Below are 14,753 nucleotides of genomic sequence, written 5' to 3'. Positions count from 1 at the left end.
TCCTCCTTAACCGTGTGCTTCGGCACGGTGTACGGGGAAGCGCGGTGAGAGGACGGCGTCGACCGCGCTGGTCTCAATGAAGACGAATGGGAGGAGGACGAGATCGTCCTCCTCGGCTGCCAGCGCGACAGAGCCCTAGGCGATGGCGGCAGTGACTCTAGCATTGATAGCCTTGGGTCGATGTTGTGAATGCCGTCGATGAAGGTAGGGAGGGTGCGCCCGGGAACTCCCCAGTAGACTCGGTAGGTACTTGAAGGAGGGATGTGGAAGTGGGATAAATGGTATAATCAGATCTGAATTTACTAAAACGGAAAGAGTCAAAAGCAGCCAAATGTTCCTATCCCACTTATTCCAGTTCTACATCCTTAACTTGGAGGTATGTGAGGTGAAAGGTTCAATGGGTAGACTAATTCAGCAAATTAAAACTTCTGATGAAATAAAAACCCCCAATTGAAAATGGAAGCAACAAGCTGCAAGGAGTGAGCTTGTAAAGTCAATTGTTTTGCATGGATTTTCCCCTCTCATTGGAGTTGATCCATAGTCTCGCATGTATAATGATGCTTCACTTACCTATATGTTCCTATCTAAAACCCAATTTCCCTATATACTTGTATGGCATATGTCGCTGTACATTTACACGAGCCAACACGTGGAGGGGTTAGCATTTAGTTAGTCAGTTAGTTATCGATTTCTCCATCACGATAGACCCCTCTTCTGCAACCTAATGAGGAATGTGATGGACCTCACGGCATTCTGCAGACGGCTTACAGGGAGTCCCTTCAGCGTTGGGTGAGACAGGTCCCTTCTGGGCTGCTGCTCCTCGCAGGTTTCTTTGCTGTTGGACTCGCCTGAGCTACAATTTTCATCCTCACCATTTCCAGCAATATGAATTTTCTCCAGTTGTATATCTTCAGTGTCTGGGAACTGGCAGTACGAGGTATGGAGTCGGTGGTGGATGTGTTCCATCCTTCCCGACTGCTCATCTTCCCTGTCCATGTCGATTAGATCCTGCAGTCAGAGCAAACCATCAATAAAACAGACCTAGGTTCATCGCCATAGGATATTACAGAAGTGATAATAACCTGTGCGGGAAAAGTTTTGAATAGCGGAAGAAGTCGTTTTCTGCAGTACTGATTGAACAAAAGGGTAAGGATGATAAGAGGTATGGTGAAGCCTGCAGCTACTGGTGATTCTTTGAGGCCAAATACGCCGAGGCAGATGATCTGGGTGAGGACGAGAGAGAAGATCACTGTGTTGTGCGCAATTGGCCAGTACAGACCACCTGTGTCATATCTTGTGCGGTATACATTCAGCAGCTGAAAACATATAAAGATCATTAGCATGTGGAACTGGTAGGATTCAAACCTAGCAAATAAATATGTGATCGTATTTTATCAAGTTGACAAGAAATGTAGTATTCATGTGCCAGAATAAATACGTGATTGTGGAATGTTCCTAGAGATTTGGCTCTTGATAGGACTGCATGGAAATTAGCAATTCATGTGCCATAATCTTATTTTACATGTTCATTATTTACTTTTTTCTCTCCTTTTCTTTTGGTTCCTATGTTTCTGTTGGGTTTCATATCTAGCCTACCCCAACTTGTTTGGAAAAATGGCTTTTATGTTGTTGTTATTGTTGATGCCAAGAAATGTAGTGCATATTTCCTATTTTAATTCGCGCATAGCAGTGCAAGCTACTGCAAGATTGTTCGCCTATAACTGAAACATGGTTGTACAAAAAATAGAACCCAACATAATAACTGTTTACCATTTTGTTAGTATAGGACCACCTTTAGTATCTCACCTGATTGCGGTATACAACATAACCAAGGAAGAAGTATACAAGCAGAAAAGGTAAGATCAAAGGTGCCAGTACAGAGCATGTGAAGCCCAATAGTCCAAACAACAAAACCTTCGGTACTTCTGTGTGATAAGGAAATGAGGGCACAAACTCTGTATCTTCTTTCATTCTCAGAATATATTTCCTTATAAAGTTCCATATCAGACCAAAGAGTTGCATAAGTTCAGATGACAAACTGGCCCACCCTGAAGTCAGAACATAGGTGATGAGGAAGGTAGCCTGAAACGAAAACAAATTTAAGGAGCAAGTTTTTAGAAAGGAAATAGTATACATGCAACAAGCCTCTCCTTTGTGAATTTTAAACCACTGATATTTCCAGAAGCAAAATGGTATTTCTGCAGCATGAAGACAGGATATAATTTAGACTTGATTTACCTGCCCAGGTACAACTCTAGCGAGCTCAACAGGGATGTCTTTCGGTCTTGACAAAAAATTCAATCGTTTTATGACAGTACCAGATACTATATTAACAAAGAATATATTCCAAATCAAGAAGTACAGCACTTTACAACAAGCACTCCTCTTCCTTTCACTGTGAGATGTAGGCCCCTCCAATGTAGAAAATAACATCATTATTGGCGGAACGGTGTACAGAAATATTTGCAGGATGACACTGGGAAGGTATCCAGTTACTAGCTGGACCATGTATGGCCTGCACATGAAAGATGAGTCAAAAGGATCCACCTTCAAATGAACAAAAGGCCATATGTCTATTATGAATGGTGCCTCAAGAATCTCAGAGAACAAGATACAGCAAACTATAATGTGTTGATCAGTTGAAATATCAACGATTTTGCATGTTATTTCAAGTTCTAAATCTAAATGTGATCTGGTGCATATTAGATTCTACAAGTCAACTGATATGAAGATGAACTTCAATACTAGAGTTCAGTTCCAGTACAACGTTGGTACTTACTTCGTCAATAACCCATTAAGGAAAGGAAGCTTCTGCTGCAACTGCTCTAGCTCAGATAGACCTCGTATAAATGTCACCGGTAACAGAAATAAGAGCAGAAAAACGATAGAACCTAGAAGCGTAGCTATCCGTCGAATCCAAAGCTGCTTATAGGGAAGCCAAATGTTTGACCAATACACATCATTTGGTTCTGGAGCTCGATCGGTAACCCACTTCGTAGGGTTTGATGTCTGAAGTACTTCTGATGCAACAAGTGCTCCATACCGAGTTTTGAAAAATACAAAAGCAGCTGCACATTCCTGTGTAAAGTTCCACAATTAAAACTACTAATTTACACTTACTGATGAAGGTAAAAAAACTAGTGTATGTAAGATTGCTAAATGAACCTACCTCATTATCTGTGATCAAGCTAGAATCATTCAGGTCAACTTTCCCACTGCTCTGTGCAACTTCGTCAGTAGGCAACAACTGGAACGAATTAGAAGAGGCTCCACAAAGACAACACCGGTATGTAATTGCTTTGCAGCTCTGATCTACTGTGGTGTCCGTGAAATGTTTCAACTTTCTACATGCTTTCTTTGCACCAGTCTGCAGCATATGAAACAGTTTTACTCCGAAAGCAGAAAGCAAAATACTGCTATAAGCGGATAAACGGCACAAAAGCAAGTCAAATGGTTTATGACTGATTCACAGAAAAACAAAATTTATTATATGGGAGGAAATATGCAATATCACATGTGCAGATAAAAGTAGAGATATAACACAAGTTATTTAAACCACTCCACAAAATCATGGAGAAGAAAAAAATATCACATGGAAAAGGAATGTTGCTGGGCCGGCGTCGTTGGGTGGTGATCCAGTGCTTCTGCAGCGGCAGGCTTGGATGTTTGGGCAGCAGCTCCGGAAGTAGCGCTGTGGGGGTGGCTCCAAGAGAAAGAGCGGCAGCTTTGTGCCGATTGAGTGGTTGTTTGTGCTGCGAGAGCGGCAAGACCATAGCCTTGGCCGATGCAGCTGATGGAGTTAACTTGGCGTGGGTGTTGGGGTGGCGGGCTTCAGTCATCCAGTGTGGCTTGGGCTACGAGGCGATCGATTCGTGTGGCATTGCGACCTACTTGTGGGCAGCAGATTTCTGGGCAACGGGCTGGGAAGGTGGTGAAGGGGCTGCGTAGGACGTGGCGGGTGGGCGTACGTGGGGTTCGCAAGCTGGAAGCTACAGCCCACGGGTAGTGCCAGTCCTCGGAGGATAGAAAGCTATGGATGGGACACAGGGACAGGGTTTTGGAGGCACGCTCGGGGTGGCTTTCGGCAGCGGCTTTGATTTCTCTTCCCTCTCAGCAGAGCCTGTGGTGTGGTGGTGAGGTTCTTCTGACGAGGCGTCTTCGGTGCTCCTTTGGGGCATGCCAGGTTATTTGTTGCCAATCTCTGAGCGGGTCATGCCAGATCTGGCTTGCTCAGTGGCAGGTGCGATGGGGACAAGATGCGGCGGGCAGATTTTTGGCGGCTTTAGTTCGTGTTAGTGCAGTGGTGGTGTTTTTCTATATAGTTCTAGCTTTGTTGACCAATGGGGGCTTTGTGTCCTTCGTATTTGGTTTTCGTCCAGCTTTCCTGATTAAGGCAACTATAATCTTCTTAATCAAAAGGCAGAGCTCGTGACGGTTTCTAGAAAAAGGAAGGAATGTACAGTATCATAACTAGCTACTGCCTTTTGTTCCATAAAACAAAATTCAATGTTGTCTAAGTTTGATCATGTTTTTACTTTTTAGACAAAAAAAGATGAACTTCTACAATACTAAACCAATATCAATAGATCCATCACAAAATATATTTTCACTGTGTATTTACCAAATATTGTGATTATTGATACTTTCTTGTCTATATTTGGTCAAACTTAGCAAATTTTGACTTTTGACGAGATTTATAGGCCTTGCTTTTTGGAAGGGAGGTAGTACCCCTTAATTATGCTCCATAGTGATTATGGAACCACAAGATAAGTAAGCCTAAGACTAAAAAGGTTAAATCATAAAAAATATTAAAATAGTATAAAATACTATGCACCTTAGCAATTATGTTGCATTCTCCTCATCCCGTACCCTCTAAGCACAAATAGATGTTGTATGAAAATTGCTTACCATTATCTTCTGAACTTTACCATCTTTGTAAACAACTTGATGGAATAGGTAACTTGATGCATGATACTTCGTGAAAAAATCATCAACATCACTACTGCAGGATTCTTTTGTTTTCTTTGGTATTCCACGAACAAGCACAGTAAATTGTCCTGGATTGGGTGTTGCACGTTTAAGGTGAAGGAGCCTCAGCCTAGCAATGTGCCTGTACTCCTATTAGATCAAGTAGAAAAACAACATTAGATGTGCTCCTCAATATGGATCTAGAATACTCCGTACTTTCTGTGAGCAAAGAACTTACAAGATATAGGAGAATGCAAGCTACTCCAGATATTATGTAGAGGACTAAACAATGAACCCAAAGCCTGCAATGCAATCGGTCCATAAAATTAATACAGAAGTATGTATATTTCTAACATGCATGTTAGTTTCTCATGTTTTGAAGAGTGGAGATATACACTGAAGTAATCAACCAATTAGAGGCAAAGCAGGATACCACTTTATAGTGAAAGCAGCAAAGCACAAATAAATATACAATTTCAGCCTTCATAAAAACACCTTATGATAAACTTAAAATAAATTTCTCCCAGGTCAAAAAAAAAAATCTCAGCTCACCATCTTGATCGCACTTCCACATTCCCAATTGTGAAGATATCCAATTCTTCTGAAGGAATCTTAAGATGATGTATATTCTTTCCAAAATAATTCAGTGGAAGGATTCCAAACACACACAGAAGGGCAGCTAGGGAAAAGATGCGTATGCTGCAGAAAACGAATGTATCAGTGTTCTATATTGGAGTCTTTGGTTAAAGTAATGGAAAAAAAGGAGTATAACAGAAAACAGCAAATAAGAGGGATCTATTTTATTTACAGCTGCAAGAGCTACAAGTTTGCCTCCTTCTGATTAAGATCACATGTAGATGCTAACAAGCTCATTAATCAGGATTCGATGTCTTCTAACCAAGATCATAATGATACGAAGGGACACATGCATGTGAAGACGAAATTCAATGTTACCTGAATACTAGCATTCGATTGAAAGCAACAGCATCCAACCCCGCAGCTGCCAAGAGGTCTTCCTCGGTACACCGCAGGGCTTTCACGATCCAGCCAGCGGATGGAACAAACCTCTCCAAAATAAAACCCTCTCGGAGCGGATTATGGTCCTCAGCAACCCTCCGTCCGAAGTAGACCCTGATGTTGGCTGGCTGCTTTCTGAGAACAGAATAGAGCGAGAGAAAGAGCACACAAAGTCCAACATTGATGCCTGCAGAGGTGAGAAGTGCGCTGAACTTCATGGCTTCCTATTGAGCTAGTCACACACAACACACCAGCTCAGAAGCATGATCCTTGATCTCCTCGGCACCTACAGGTACAGCAAGAGGGAGATGCTGTTTAACACATTTATTCTACAGACTGAAATTCTAAACTGCACAATGGCAGCGCTGCCAGTTCCCAATGTCCAGAAAAACAATCCCATGTCTAAAGAGTAAAGACTCCCAGAACTAGCTATGCAACCCGAGCACAGCAATGCAACCAGAAACTAGCCCTGATTCGATGGAAGTGCTGGTACATGCATATTTTAGTGCTCTCCAGTTGTCTTAAAGCTGTCGTTTGGACATAGGCGGACTCAAACTTATGTAGTGTGGCCGCAACATTCTTTTTAGATTGGATGCCTGAAACTTTTATGCCTAAAATCTGTGTCCTGAAGTGGTTCTGGAATATACAGTTCAATGGGCTAAATAATAAAATATTAAAAAGCGAGTACGCTCGAAGCTCAGGACACGAGATATGATGGGGGAGCACACCACCGTCAGCATTGCAAAGTGGAGTTGGACGAATCCAAGCTGTCCGGTTCAGTTAGCAACAGGTAGGCTGTGCTCGATAATTCTGTGGGATCAATTGGCGTGCCCGCACCAGCAACACTATGCTTTGCTACCCCGCCGCAAATCCTCATATAACCAAACAAACCTAACAACACGAACCATACAAAATTGGAGGGGAGTGCGTTCGCCTTCATGAGGAAACGGCTTCCGAACTTACTAAAAGTAACATGAAACCTCGCCGAAACCATGCGAAATCGTGGTAGCAGATAGAATTTCGGAACTCGCTAGCGAGTCCATCGACGAACAGAATGCGGGGATAAAACGAGGACCGCGCAAATAGAACCGAGAATTGGCTTTGCGTGCCGCATCCTCTCGCTGGGCCTCAGACGAGGATTGCGCGCGCGGAACTGGAACTAATCTGCCGAACTAACGGAGAACGCACGAGGAAGAGGAGTCAAGTTACCTCCAACTCGACCGGCCGCCGGCCAGATCAAGCAAGCAAAGCGAGCAGCCCGGCAGAACCCTACGCCGTTAATTAAGCGGCCACCGAAAATCGTCAGGAAAACAGAAGCGTCGGCGGAGAGGGGGAGAGGAGGAGGAACGAAGCGAGCCGCCTACCTGGACGAGCGGCGCGGCAATGGCGACGGAGCTGGGGCGGCCGAAACTGGTGGCCGGAGATTGCTCGGCCGGGCAGCCGAGCGAGAGCGAGAGGAGTTAATGGATTCCAAGTTTGTCTACTCTTTCCTGGGAGTCCATCTACTCTTTGTTCGTAATAATAAAAAAACAGAATAAAATAAATGGAGGAGGAGATTTGTCAGCGACGGCGGCCGGGCCCAGGGGAACGTGGTGTGTGCTGGTCAATTCTCTGGGCCCACAAGCAGTGACGCAGACCGGGCCGCCACGTGGGCCGGACCGGATCCGCGACTGACTTGTGCCTACGCACGCCGCTGAGCCGTCGGGATCGTTTGGAAATGGTCCAGATCGGACCACGTGGAAGGATGTTAAGCGTGCGTTGCTGCCGCCGACGAGTTTTTTTTTTTTTGAAAAAAATGTTACGCGTGCAGGATTTCCAACCTAATTCCGGGAGGAGCTGGTGAGCTATAAATCCAGACCAGACGGCGACGGAAGGATTGATTTTCCGAAACGCGTTACACACACTCAAAATCATGACGTTTCCTGAAGAAGAATGGGGGAGAGAACACGGGAGTGGATACGTGATCGATGTCGGCCTCTTGCTTCCATAGAAAACTCATCCCAGGACCCAGGTACAGAAACGCTGATGCGCGCCAACAATATTCAAAGGTTTCGGCTTGGTTGGCGCGTGTCGGCCAGCCCTACCGGAGATATTCTCCATCAATCGGCCGTAGCTAGTAATGTGCAAAGAGAAAGGTTGGCCATGTATTACCAGATTAAGGGTATCTATTTTTGAAAAGTCAAACTACATAAAGTTTGATCAAGGCTTTAGGAAAACATGTTAGTATGTACAATTCAAACTCAACACCGTTAGATTCATCATGAAATATATTTTTATATGATATCTACAAATTATAGTGGTTCTTGATAGTTTTATTCTAAAAGTTTGATCAAATTTTACTTAGCTTCATTTTCTATAAAAGAAATAGGCCTTATTCTATGAACGGAGGTAGTTGTCGTTGCCTAATCGACGGTACCCCGGAGGAGGGATCCTCACGAGGGGGAGAAGAAGTAGGGGCCATAGGGCGGAGTGCACACGGGACGGTGGTACGCGAGTTACCCAGCCTTCGAACACCCGCACGATGACAGGGCCTACTGCTCGCTTGTCCGGAATTATCCGGGCGCTTTCGCGTTGTTACAATGAGTTGTGGTTGTGCCTCTAGGGCTCCCGGGATCCGGCTTATAAAGGCGCACGGATCTAGGGTTTACATGGAGAGTCCTAGCCGGATTACAGACTGCCTAACTACGGTACAATATCTTGCCGTGCACGTCACGGATCCGCCTTCCACACACGTCGTCCTGGATCCGGGTTCCTCATGGGCCTCCATGGATCCGGGTTACTCCTATGTCGGTACGGATCCGGCTCGCCGATCTCGGGCTGGACTTCTTCCTTCATGATCAACGAGAATCGGGCCGCCCGATGGGCCACATGCCTCATCACCGTCTCGTGGGCCACCCGGGCTTGCCGGATCTAGGCACTGTCGATGGTACACCCATGAAGTATACCCACAACAGTAGCCCCCAGAATTCTCCGAGTTTCGCCTGCAGTTTCCGCCATGCTTGTTCCTTAGGTTTCCGGCATCGTCGGCAACGCGAAGAAACTTGAAGAGCTCCAACTTTGCATTTTCTTCCTTTTCCAACTTACAGCCGGAAAATGCTCTCATCCTGCGGGACTTCATCCATCGACATTTCAAAGAATATTTCCGGGTTACTCCCTGCTCGCGAACGAGAGCCAACTTATCCTCATGCAATTACCCGGAATCTTAAAAGACTCAAACGGTTCCGCCAATTCTGGCGCCATTTTTGCGCGATTCGCGCGGTAACTTATCTCTAGCCATTTTTACTGCTAGGGTTTGGGACACGTGTCACGCATCCAACGGCGCGACGCTTGCGTTCCGACCACAGGATGCGGAACACGAATCTTATCCCCTCAGCCTATAAATATCAGCCGTCGACCCCTTTACCTCTCATTCACCCCCTTCTCACCTCTCTGCCGAGCGCCGCCCGTGAGCTCCTCCTCCGCCGTGCCGGAACCCGCCGGAAAGCCACCGGAGCATCACCGGAGCGAACCCGCCACCGTGGTGTTCTTCGTGTTCATAACTCCGGCGAGCCACCGCAACTCCGACCACCGCACGCCATTACGGTAAACCTTGGAGCTTCACTTTCGCGCCGTAGTTGGTAGGGATGAACTTGGGGAAGACGATGTGGGATCCGACTAAAGAAAATTTCCGCCAAACTTTTTTCTCCAGATGTCTTCAACAACTCCGCCTCCGACCTCGGAACCGATCATGGCGACGCCAATTTCCTCCGCCCCTCCTCCCTTCGCCCCCGTCCGGCTGGATCCTTCAAAGGATTCCGGCAAAGAAGCTGAGGGGACCTCCGCTCACCCGGAGAAAACCTCCGAGGCGGGCCAGACGGAGCAGCAGGCGGAAGAGGCTGCCAAGAAATCAAAAGCTCGGAAGCGCGACTCTGAAGCTAAGGGAAAATGGTGGCCCTGTACCACCACCGAAACGGAACTGAAGAACCTCGAGGCGGAGGGTTTCCTGCAACCCGGAAGCTGGAGGTCGGTTCCACTCGAACCAGCTCCGGCTCCAAAGGATGACGAGATGGTGCCGACGAAGGCACTGGTGGAGCGCGGATTCTCATTTCCGCCTTCAGACTTCTTCCGGGAGATTCTGAAGACATATGGGCTCCAACCTCACAATATATCTCCAAACAGTGTGCTCGCCGTCAGCAACCACGTCGCCCTCTGCGAAGGCCACCTCCGGGTAACTCCAGAGCTTCCTCTGTTCCAGTATTTCTTTACTGTCAAGAAGGAGAAGATCCGCCAAACTTCCGAGTTGGCAACTTGCGGGTCCATCACTTTCATCCTCCGCCCGGGTCGCGTCTACCCCCACACCGACCGCCATGAATCCGCGAGGTATTGGTCCGGGGGTTTCTTCTATTTGAAGGACGTCTCGGATCCCAAGAGCGAGAAGAAGCTGCCACCTTTCAAGAATTGCCCCGCCACCGAGCTTCCGTCATGGACGCACTGCCCTCACTTCTCCGACTCGCCCCAGCTGACCCGCGCTGTTAGGCGGATCTGTAAGCTTACGGAGGAGGGGCTGACGGGGAAGGGTCTAACTCTTTCCTGGTTCATGAAGCGGATCCAGCCGCTGCAACACAGGGACCACCTGATGTTTGAATACACAGGGCGTGACGACAAGATGCGCGCCACAAAAGATAATCTGTCCGCCGACGCTATTGACAAGAGGATCCGGCTCCTCCTCAAAATCCCACGTGAACTCCATGTTCACGTATGCAACAAAGACATCCACACGGAGGGATCCGGAACCGCGGTACGCCGTCTGGACTTGGTTTATTGTTTTTCTTCAAACTTTGTCTAAGTGTTTATCTTTGCATTAGCTCGAAGCGCTTGAGGAAAATGAACTCGGAAATCTCCTCCGAGTTCCATCCACCAGTAACCTGGATCCAGAAGCCGCCTCGGAGGCGGAAGCTCCTGAAGCCAGTCGCCCTGCGAAGAGGAAGAGGCCAGCCCCTTCCAGCCCCCAAGCGAAACGCCCCCGCGAAGCGCTCAGCATTGCGGCTACTCGGAAAGCGGAGGCGGAAAAGAAGCGCCTCTCGCTGATTAACACCAGCAACAAGGGGCAACCTCGCCATCCAAGCATTTCTTCAAGCCTTCCGGGTAAGCGTTTACTTCCGAGATCCAAGTTCTGGTTTTTTCGCTCAAACTCGTACTTATGCTTTTATGTTTTTCCTGAAGTTCCGGAAGCCAGCCTCCCAAGGCCCCAAGGGTCATCAAGAAGAAAGCCAAACCATCTCCGGCTTCTTTCCCAATCACTCCTGAGGTGGAAGTTCCGCCCAAGGCTTCATCTGCCAGCAAGCCGGATCCGAAGGACATCATTGACCTTGATGACCTTCCTGAAGACCCTGCCCACCATGGCGACTCCGCCCGGGGACCTCCTCACCCGCTCCTCCGCCAGATCAACCAAGTTCCGCTTTTGCGGGACCTACTGATGAAGAACAAGAGCAAAAGGTCAAGCTCCTCCAAGTTACCAATGCGACCCGAGTCAGCCTCGAGCCAACTCCGTCCCTCCAAAAACTTACACTCGCACACCGTCACGCGGAGGTTTCCGCGATGCTGAACAAGGTATGGGGGAAGCCGGACGAGGAGACGCGAGAGCTCGCGGAACTGGAGGACGACTTGAAGGATTTTTTCGCCAAGCACAGGGAAGTGCGGCAGGTAATACTAGCCCCCAAGCATTGGGTGATATAGTTCCGTGTAACGTGTATTATCCGATGCTTTCCCAGAATGTACTCTAGACGGAAATTTAAAATTTTTATATCTCAACTGAATTCCTCGCTAGCCCCCAAGATTTTAAATATCCGGCTAACTCCCTGCTGCTGACAGACCACACGGAAATTGCACGAAGATTTGCGCATCCAAGTGCTTGAGCAGATCACGGAGATCGAGGGGCTGCGCCAGAACGCGGAAAACAGCCAAAAGGCTATCCAGCTGCCGGAGACCCGCCCGAAAGGTACGAGATCCGGGTCTTTCTCTTTTGTGTTGTCATAGTTCATGATGCATAATATGTGCAACTTGTCCGCCTTCGAAGAATCCGCTAAGCGCTCCTCGCTTGATGAGCTTTCCGCCAAGGTCAAGGTGCTTGAGGCGGAGAACGAGTCCCTCAGAAACTTCATGAAAGAATCCTCAAGCAAAGAGACTGAGGCGAGGAAGGAGCTCTCCGAGAAGCATACCCGCGAGAAGGCGGAGCTAATTGACAAGCTGGAGAAAAGCCAAGGCCGCGTGATCTCCACAATTGCTAAGAATAAAGCTCTGGAGGCGGAGGCGGAAGCCATTGACAAACTTATCTTCCGTAAGCATTTTTCCGCGTCGTTGCTCCAACCACCTTGTATGTTTTCTCTGACGGAAACTGAACCTCTTTCTTCCACAGCAAGCCTTGGCTTTGAGTGGACAAAAGATTCAAACCTGACGAGGACGGAGGCATACGAGGAAGCGCGGATCTCGATTGATGCGCTGTTTGAAGCCTGTCGCGGAATCGCCACGGCTCTGTCGCTAAAGAAGGCCAAAACCGCAGTCATCGACACGATGACCAATCTTATGCGACAAGTGCCGGAGTTCATCAAGGACTGGCAGAAATCTTCAGCGCGCGGAGCCGCCTCCTTGGTCCTGGCCACCTGCAAGGCTTTCTTCCCCTCACTCAACCTGGCGCAAGTTGCACGCGGAGCCCCCGAGAGTTCCGACATGAGCGCCCTCCTCGCGGAAACTGAAGGCTATGAAGAGCTGTTTGTCAGGCGAGTGGATCACTCATTCTGGTACAACAAGCACAACCTGCCCGAAGGTTTTTCCGATGCAGAGGAGGAAGCAAGCGAGCCAGAGTTTTATGGGGAAGGATCCGGGTCCAGCAGCGAGCATTCCGGAGGAAACTCTGGAACGACTCGAAGCCGGATCCGGTGACAGCGACGACGGCTCCAGCTACCAAGCAATCGAAGAGGAGGACTCCGAGTAGAGTTCCCGTTTGAAACAATGAAACAAGTTGCATCATTTTGGCCCCGCCGAGGGTTTGTAATAAGACTTTAAATTTTTAAGTAGCTAGGAACGAAACGATTATGCATGGGGCGGAAACACTTATCCTCGCTATCCGTTTAATATTATGTGCATGTTTCGTTTTATGTCGGAAAGCAAGTGCTGATTTCGTTATTTTCCGGCTTGCCCGCTTGACCTTCCACGAGCCGGAAAACCTTAGTCGGAAATGCTCGCTGCCGGCGACGAAGCCCAATGGCAATCCGTCCATAACCGCGGAAACAAGCCCCCAGGCATAGGTGCCGGAAATCGCTACTAGGAATCCACGAGTTCGCAACGGATAACAACTTAATCGTAAAACTTAAGCTTACGTCCTAAAGGACGGTTTTAGAAATCACAACTTTTATACACGCCTAGGCGGAAAACATCCAGCTCTGCGGTTTTAGTCGGAAAAAACATACACGATCTAAAATGAACAAGTAAAGGAGGTAAAAGACTCAAAGAGTGAACCATAAGCTTTATTTCATTGATCATGTATAACTATTACGTAGTTTGTAACTCGGAAAAATATGCTAAGTGTAGAAAGGACGTAGCTGTGCGATATTCCAAGGGCGATCTGTTTCATCGTAGATGTCATCCGGATCCTCACGCTTGCGTTTCCGGCGCCGGCTAGCAGTGTCTATCCCTCAGCTCGCGGAAATCGACAAGGTAGTACGATCCGTTATGAAGCACTTTGCTAACGACAAAGGGTCCTTCCCATGGAGATTGCAGCTTATGGTCTTTCACCTGTCGAAGGCGGAGGACCAGGTCTCCGGCCATGAAGGAGCGTTTCCGAACTCGACGACTGTGATAGCGTCGGAGCTTCTGCTGGTAGATGGCGGAGCGCTGATCAGCTAGATTCCGAGCTTCCTCGATCAGGTCCACAGATAGCTGTCTGGCCTCGTCAGCCGTTTCTTCGTTATAGGCGGAAACTCGCGGTGAATCATGGATGATGTCGGAGGGAATCACGGCTTCGGATCCGTATACCAGGAAGAAAGGGGTAAACCCTGTTGACCTGTTAGGGGTAGTTCGCAAACTCCACAAGACAGCGTCTAGTTCATCGGCCCAAGCTCCAGCTGCTCGTCGCAGTCGGTTCTTCAAGGCGTGGCTTGATTCCTGATAATATTAGACCGTTAGCTCTTTCGACTTGACCATTGGATTGTGGGTGAGCCACAGATGCAAGGTCCAATCGAATCCCCATTGTCTCACAATAATCCTTCAATTCTCCCTGAGCGAAGTTTGTGCCATTATCTGTGATTATGCTGTGTGGGATGCCGAATCTCATCACGAGGCTCGCAGACAAATTTTAGTGCCGTAGCACCGTCGGCTTTTCTCACCGGCTTGGCCTCGATCCACTTGCCGAATTTGTCAACGGCGACCAGGAGGTATTCACAACCACCAGGAGATGATCTTTTTAACTTACCAACCATATCGAGCCCCCGCACCGCAAATGGCCAGGTGATAGGTATGGTCTTCAGCTCTTGGGCCGGAGCGTTTGATTGAGTAGCGTAGTACCGACAACCTCGGCAGGTCTTGACTATCTTGTCGCATCTTCTTTAGCCGTGAGCCAATAGAAACCTAGCCGAAAAGCTTTCGCAACGAGTGATCCGGGAGCGGCATGGTGCCCGCAGCCCCTGCGTGGATCTCTCTGAGGATTTCAATGCCATCTTGATTTGAGACGCATTTGAGAAATACCCCTGTTGCGCTTCGTTTGTAGAGCTGTCCATCAACAATTGTGTAGGATC

General features: G+C 47.9%; 1 protein-coding gene across 1 annotated transcript; it reads right to left on the bottom strand.

The window, feature by feature from the left end:
• Positions 1-410: 410 nt before the first annotated feature.
• LOC124659183 (CSC1-like protein RXW8) lies at positions 411-7,464 on the bottom strand. The gene is made up of 11 exons (XM_047197117.1): positions 7,350-7,464; positions 5,923-6,271; positions 5,521-5,667; positions 5,207-5,270; positions 4,909-5,118; positions 3,170-3,367; positions 2,780-3,078; positions 2,239-2,515; positions 1,807-2,082; positions 1,083-1,316; positions 411-1,008 (listed from the first exon to the last, which is right to left on the bottom strand). The coding sequence occupies exons 2-11, from the start codon at positions 6,201-6,203 to the stop codon at positions 697-699; spliced, it is 2,298 nt and encodes a 765-aa protein (XP_047053073.1). The 5' UTR covers positions 6,204-6,271; positions 7,350-7,464; the 3' UTR covers positions 411-696.
• Between the last annotated feature and the right edge of the window lie 7,289 nt (positions 7,465-14,753).

Source organism: Lolium rigidum, chromosome 6 (assembly GCF_022539505.1).
Source record: "Lolium rigidum isolate FL_2022 chromosome 6, APGP_CSIRO_Lrig_0.1, whole genome shotgun sequence".
Classification (NCBI taxonomy): domain Eukaryota; kingdom Viridiplantae; phylum Streptophyta; class Magnoliopsida; order Poales; family Poaceae; genus Lolium; species Lolium rigidum.
The sequence above is the reverse complement of the archived record's forward strand: the minus strand, read 5'-3'. Positions and strand labels throughout refer to the sequence as shown.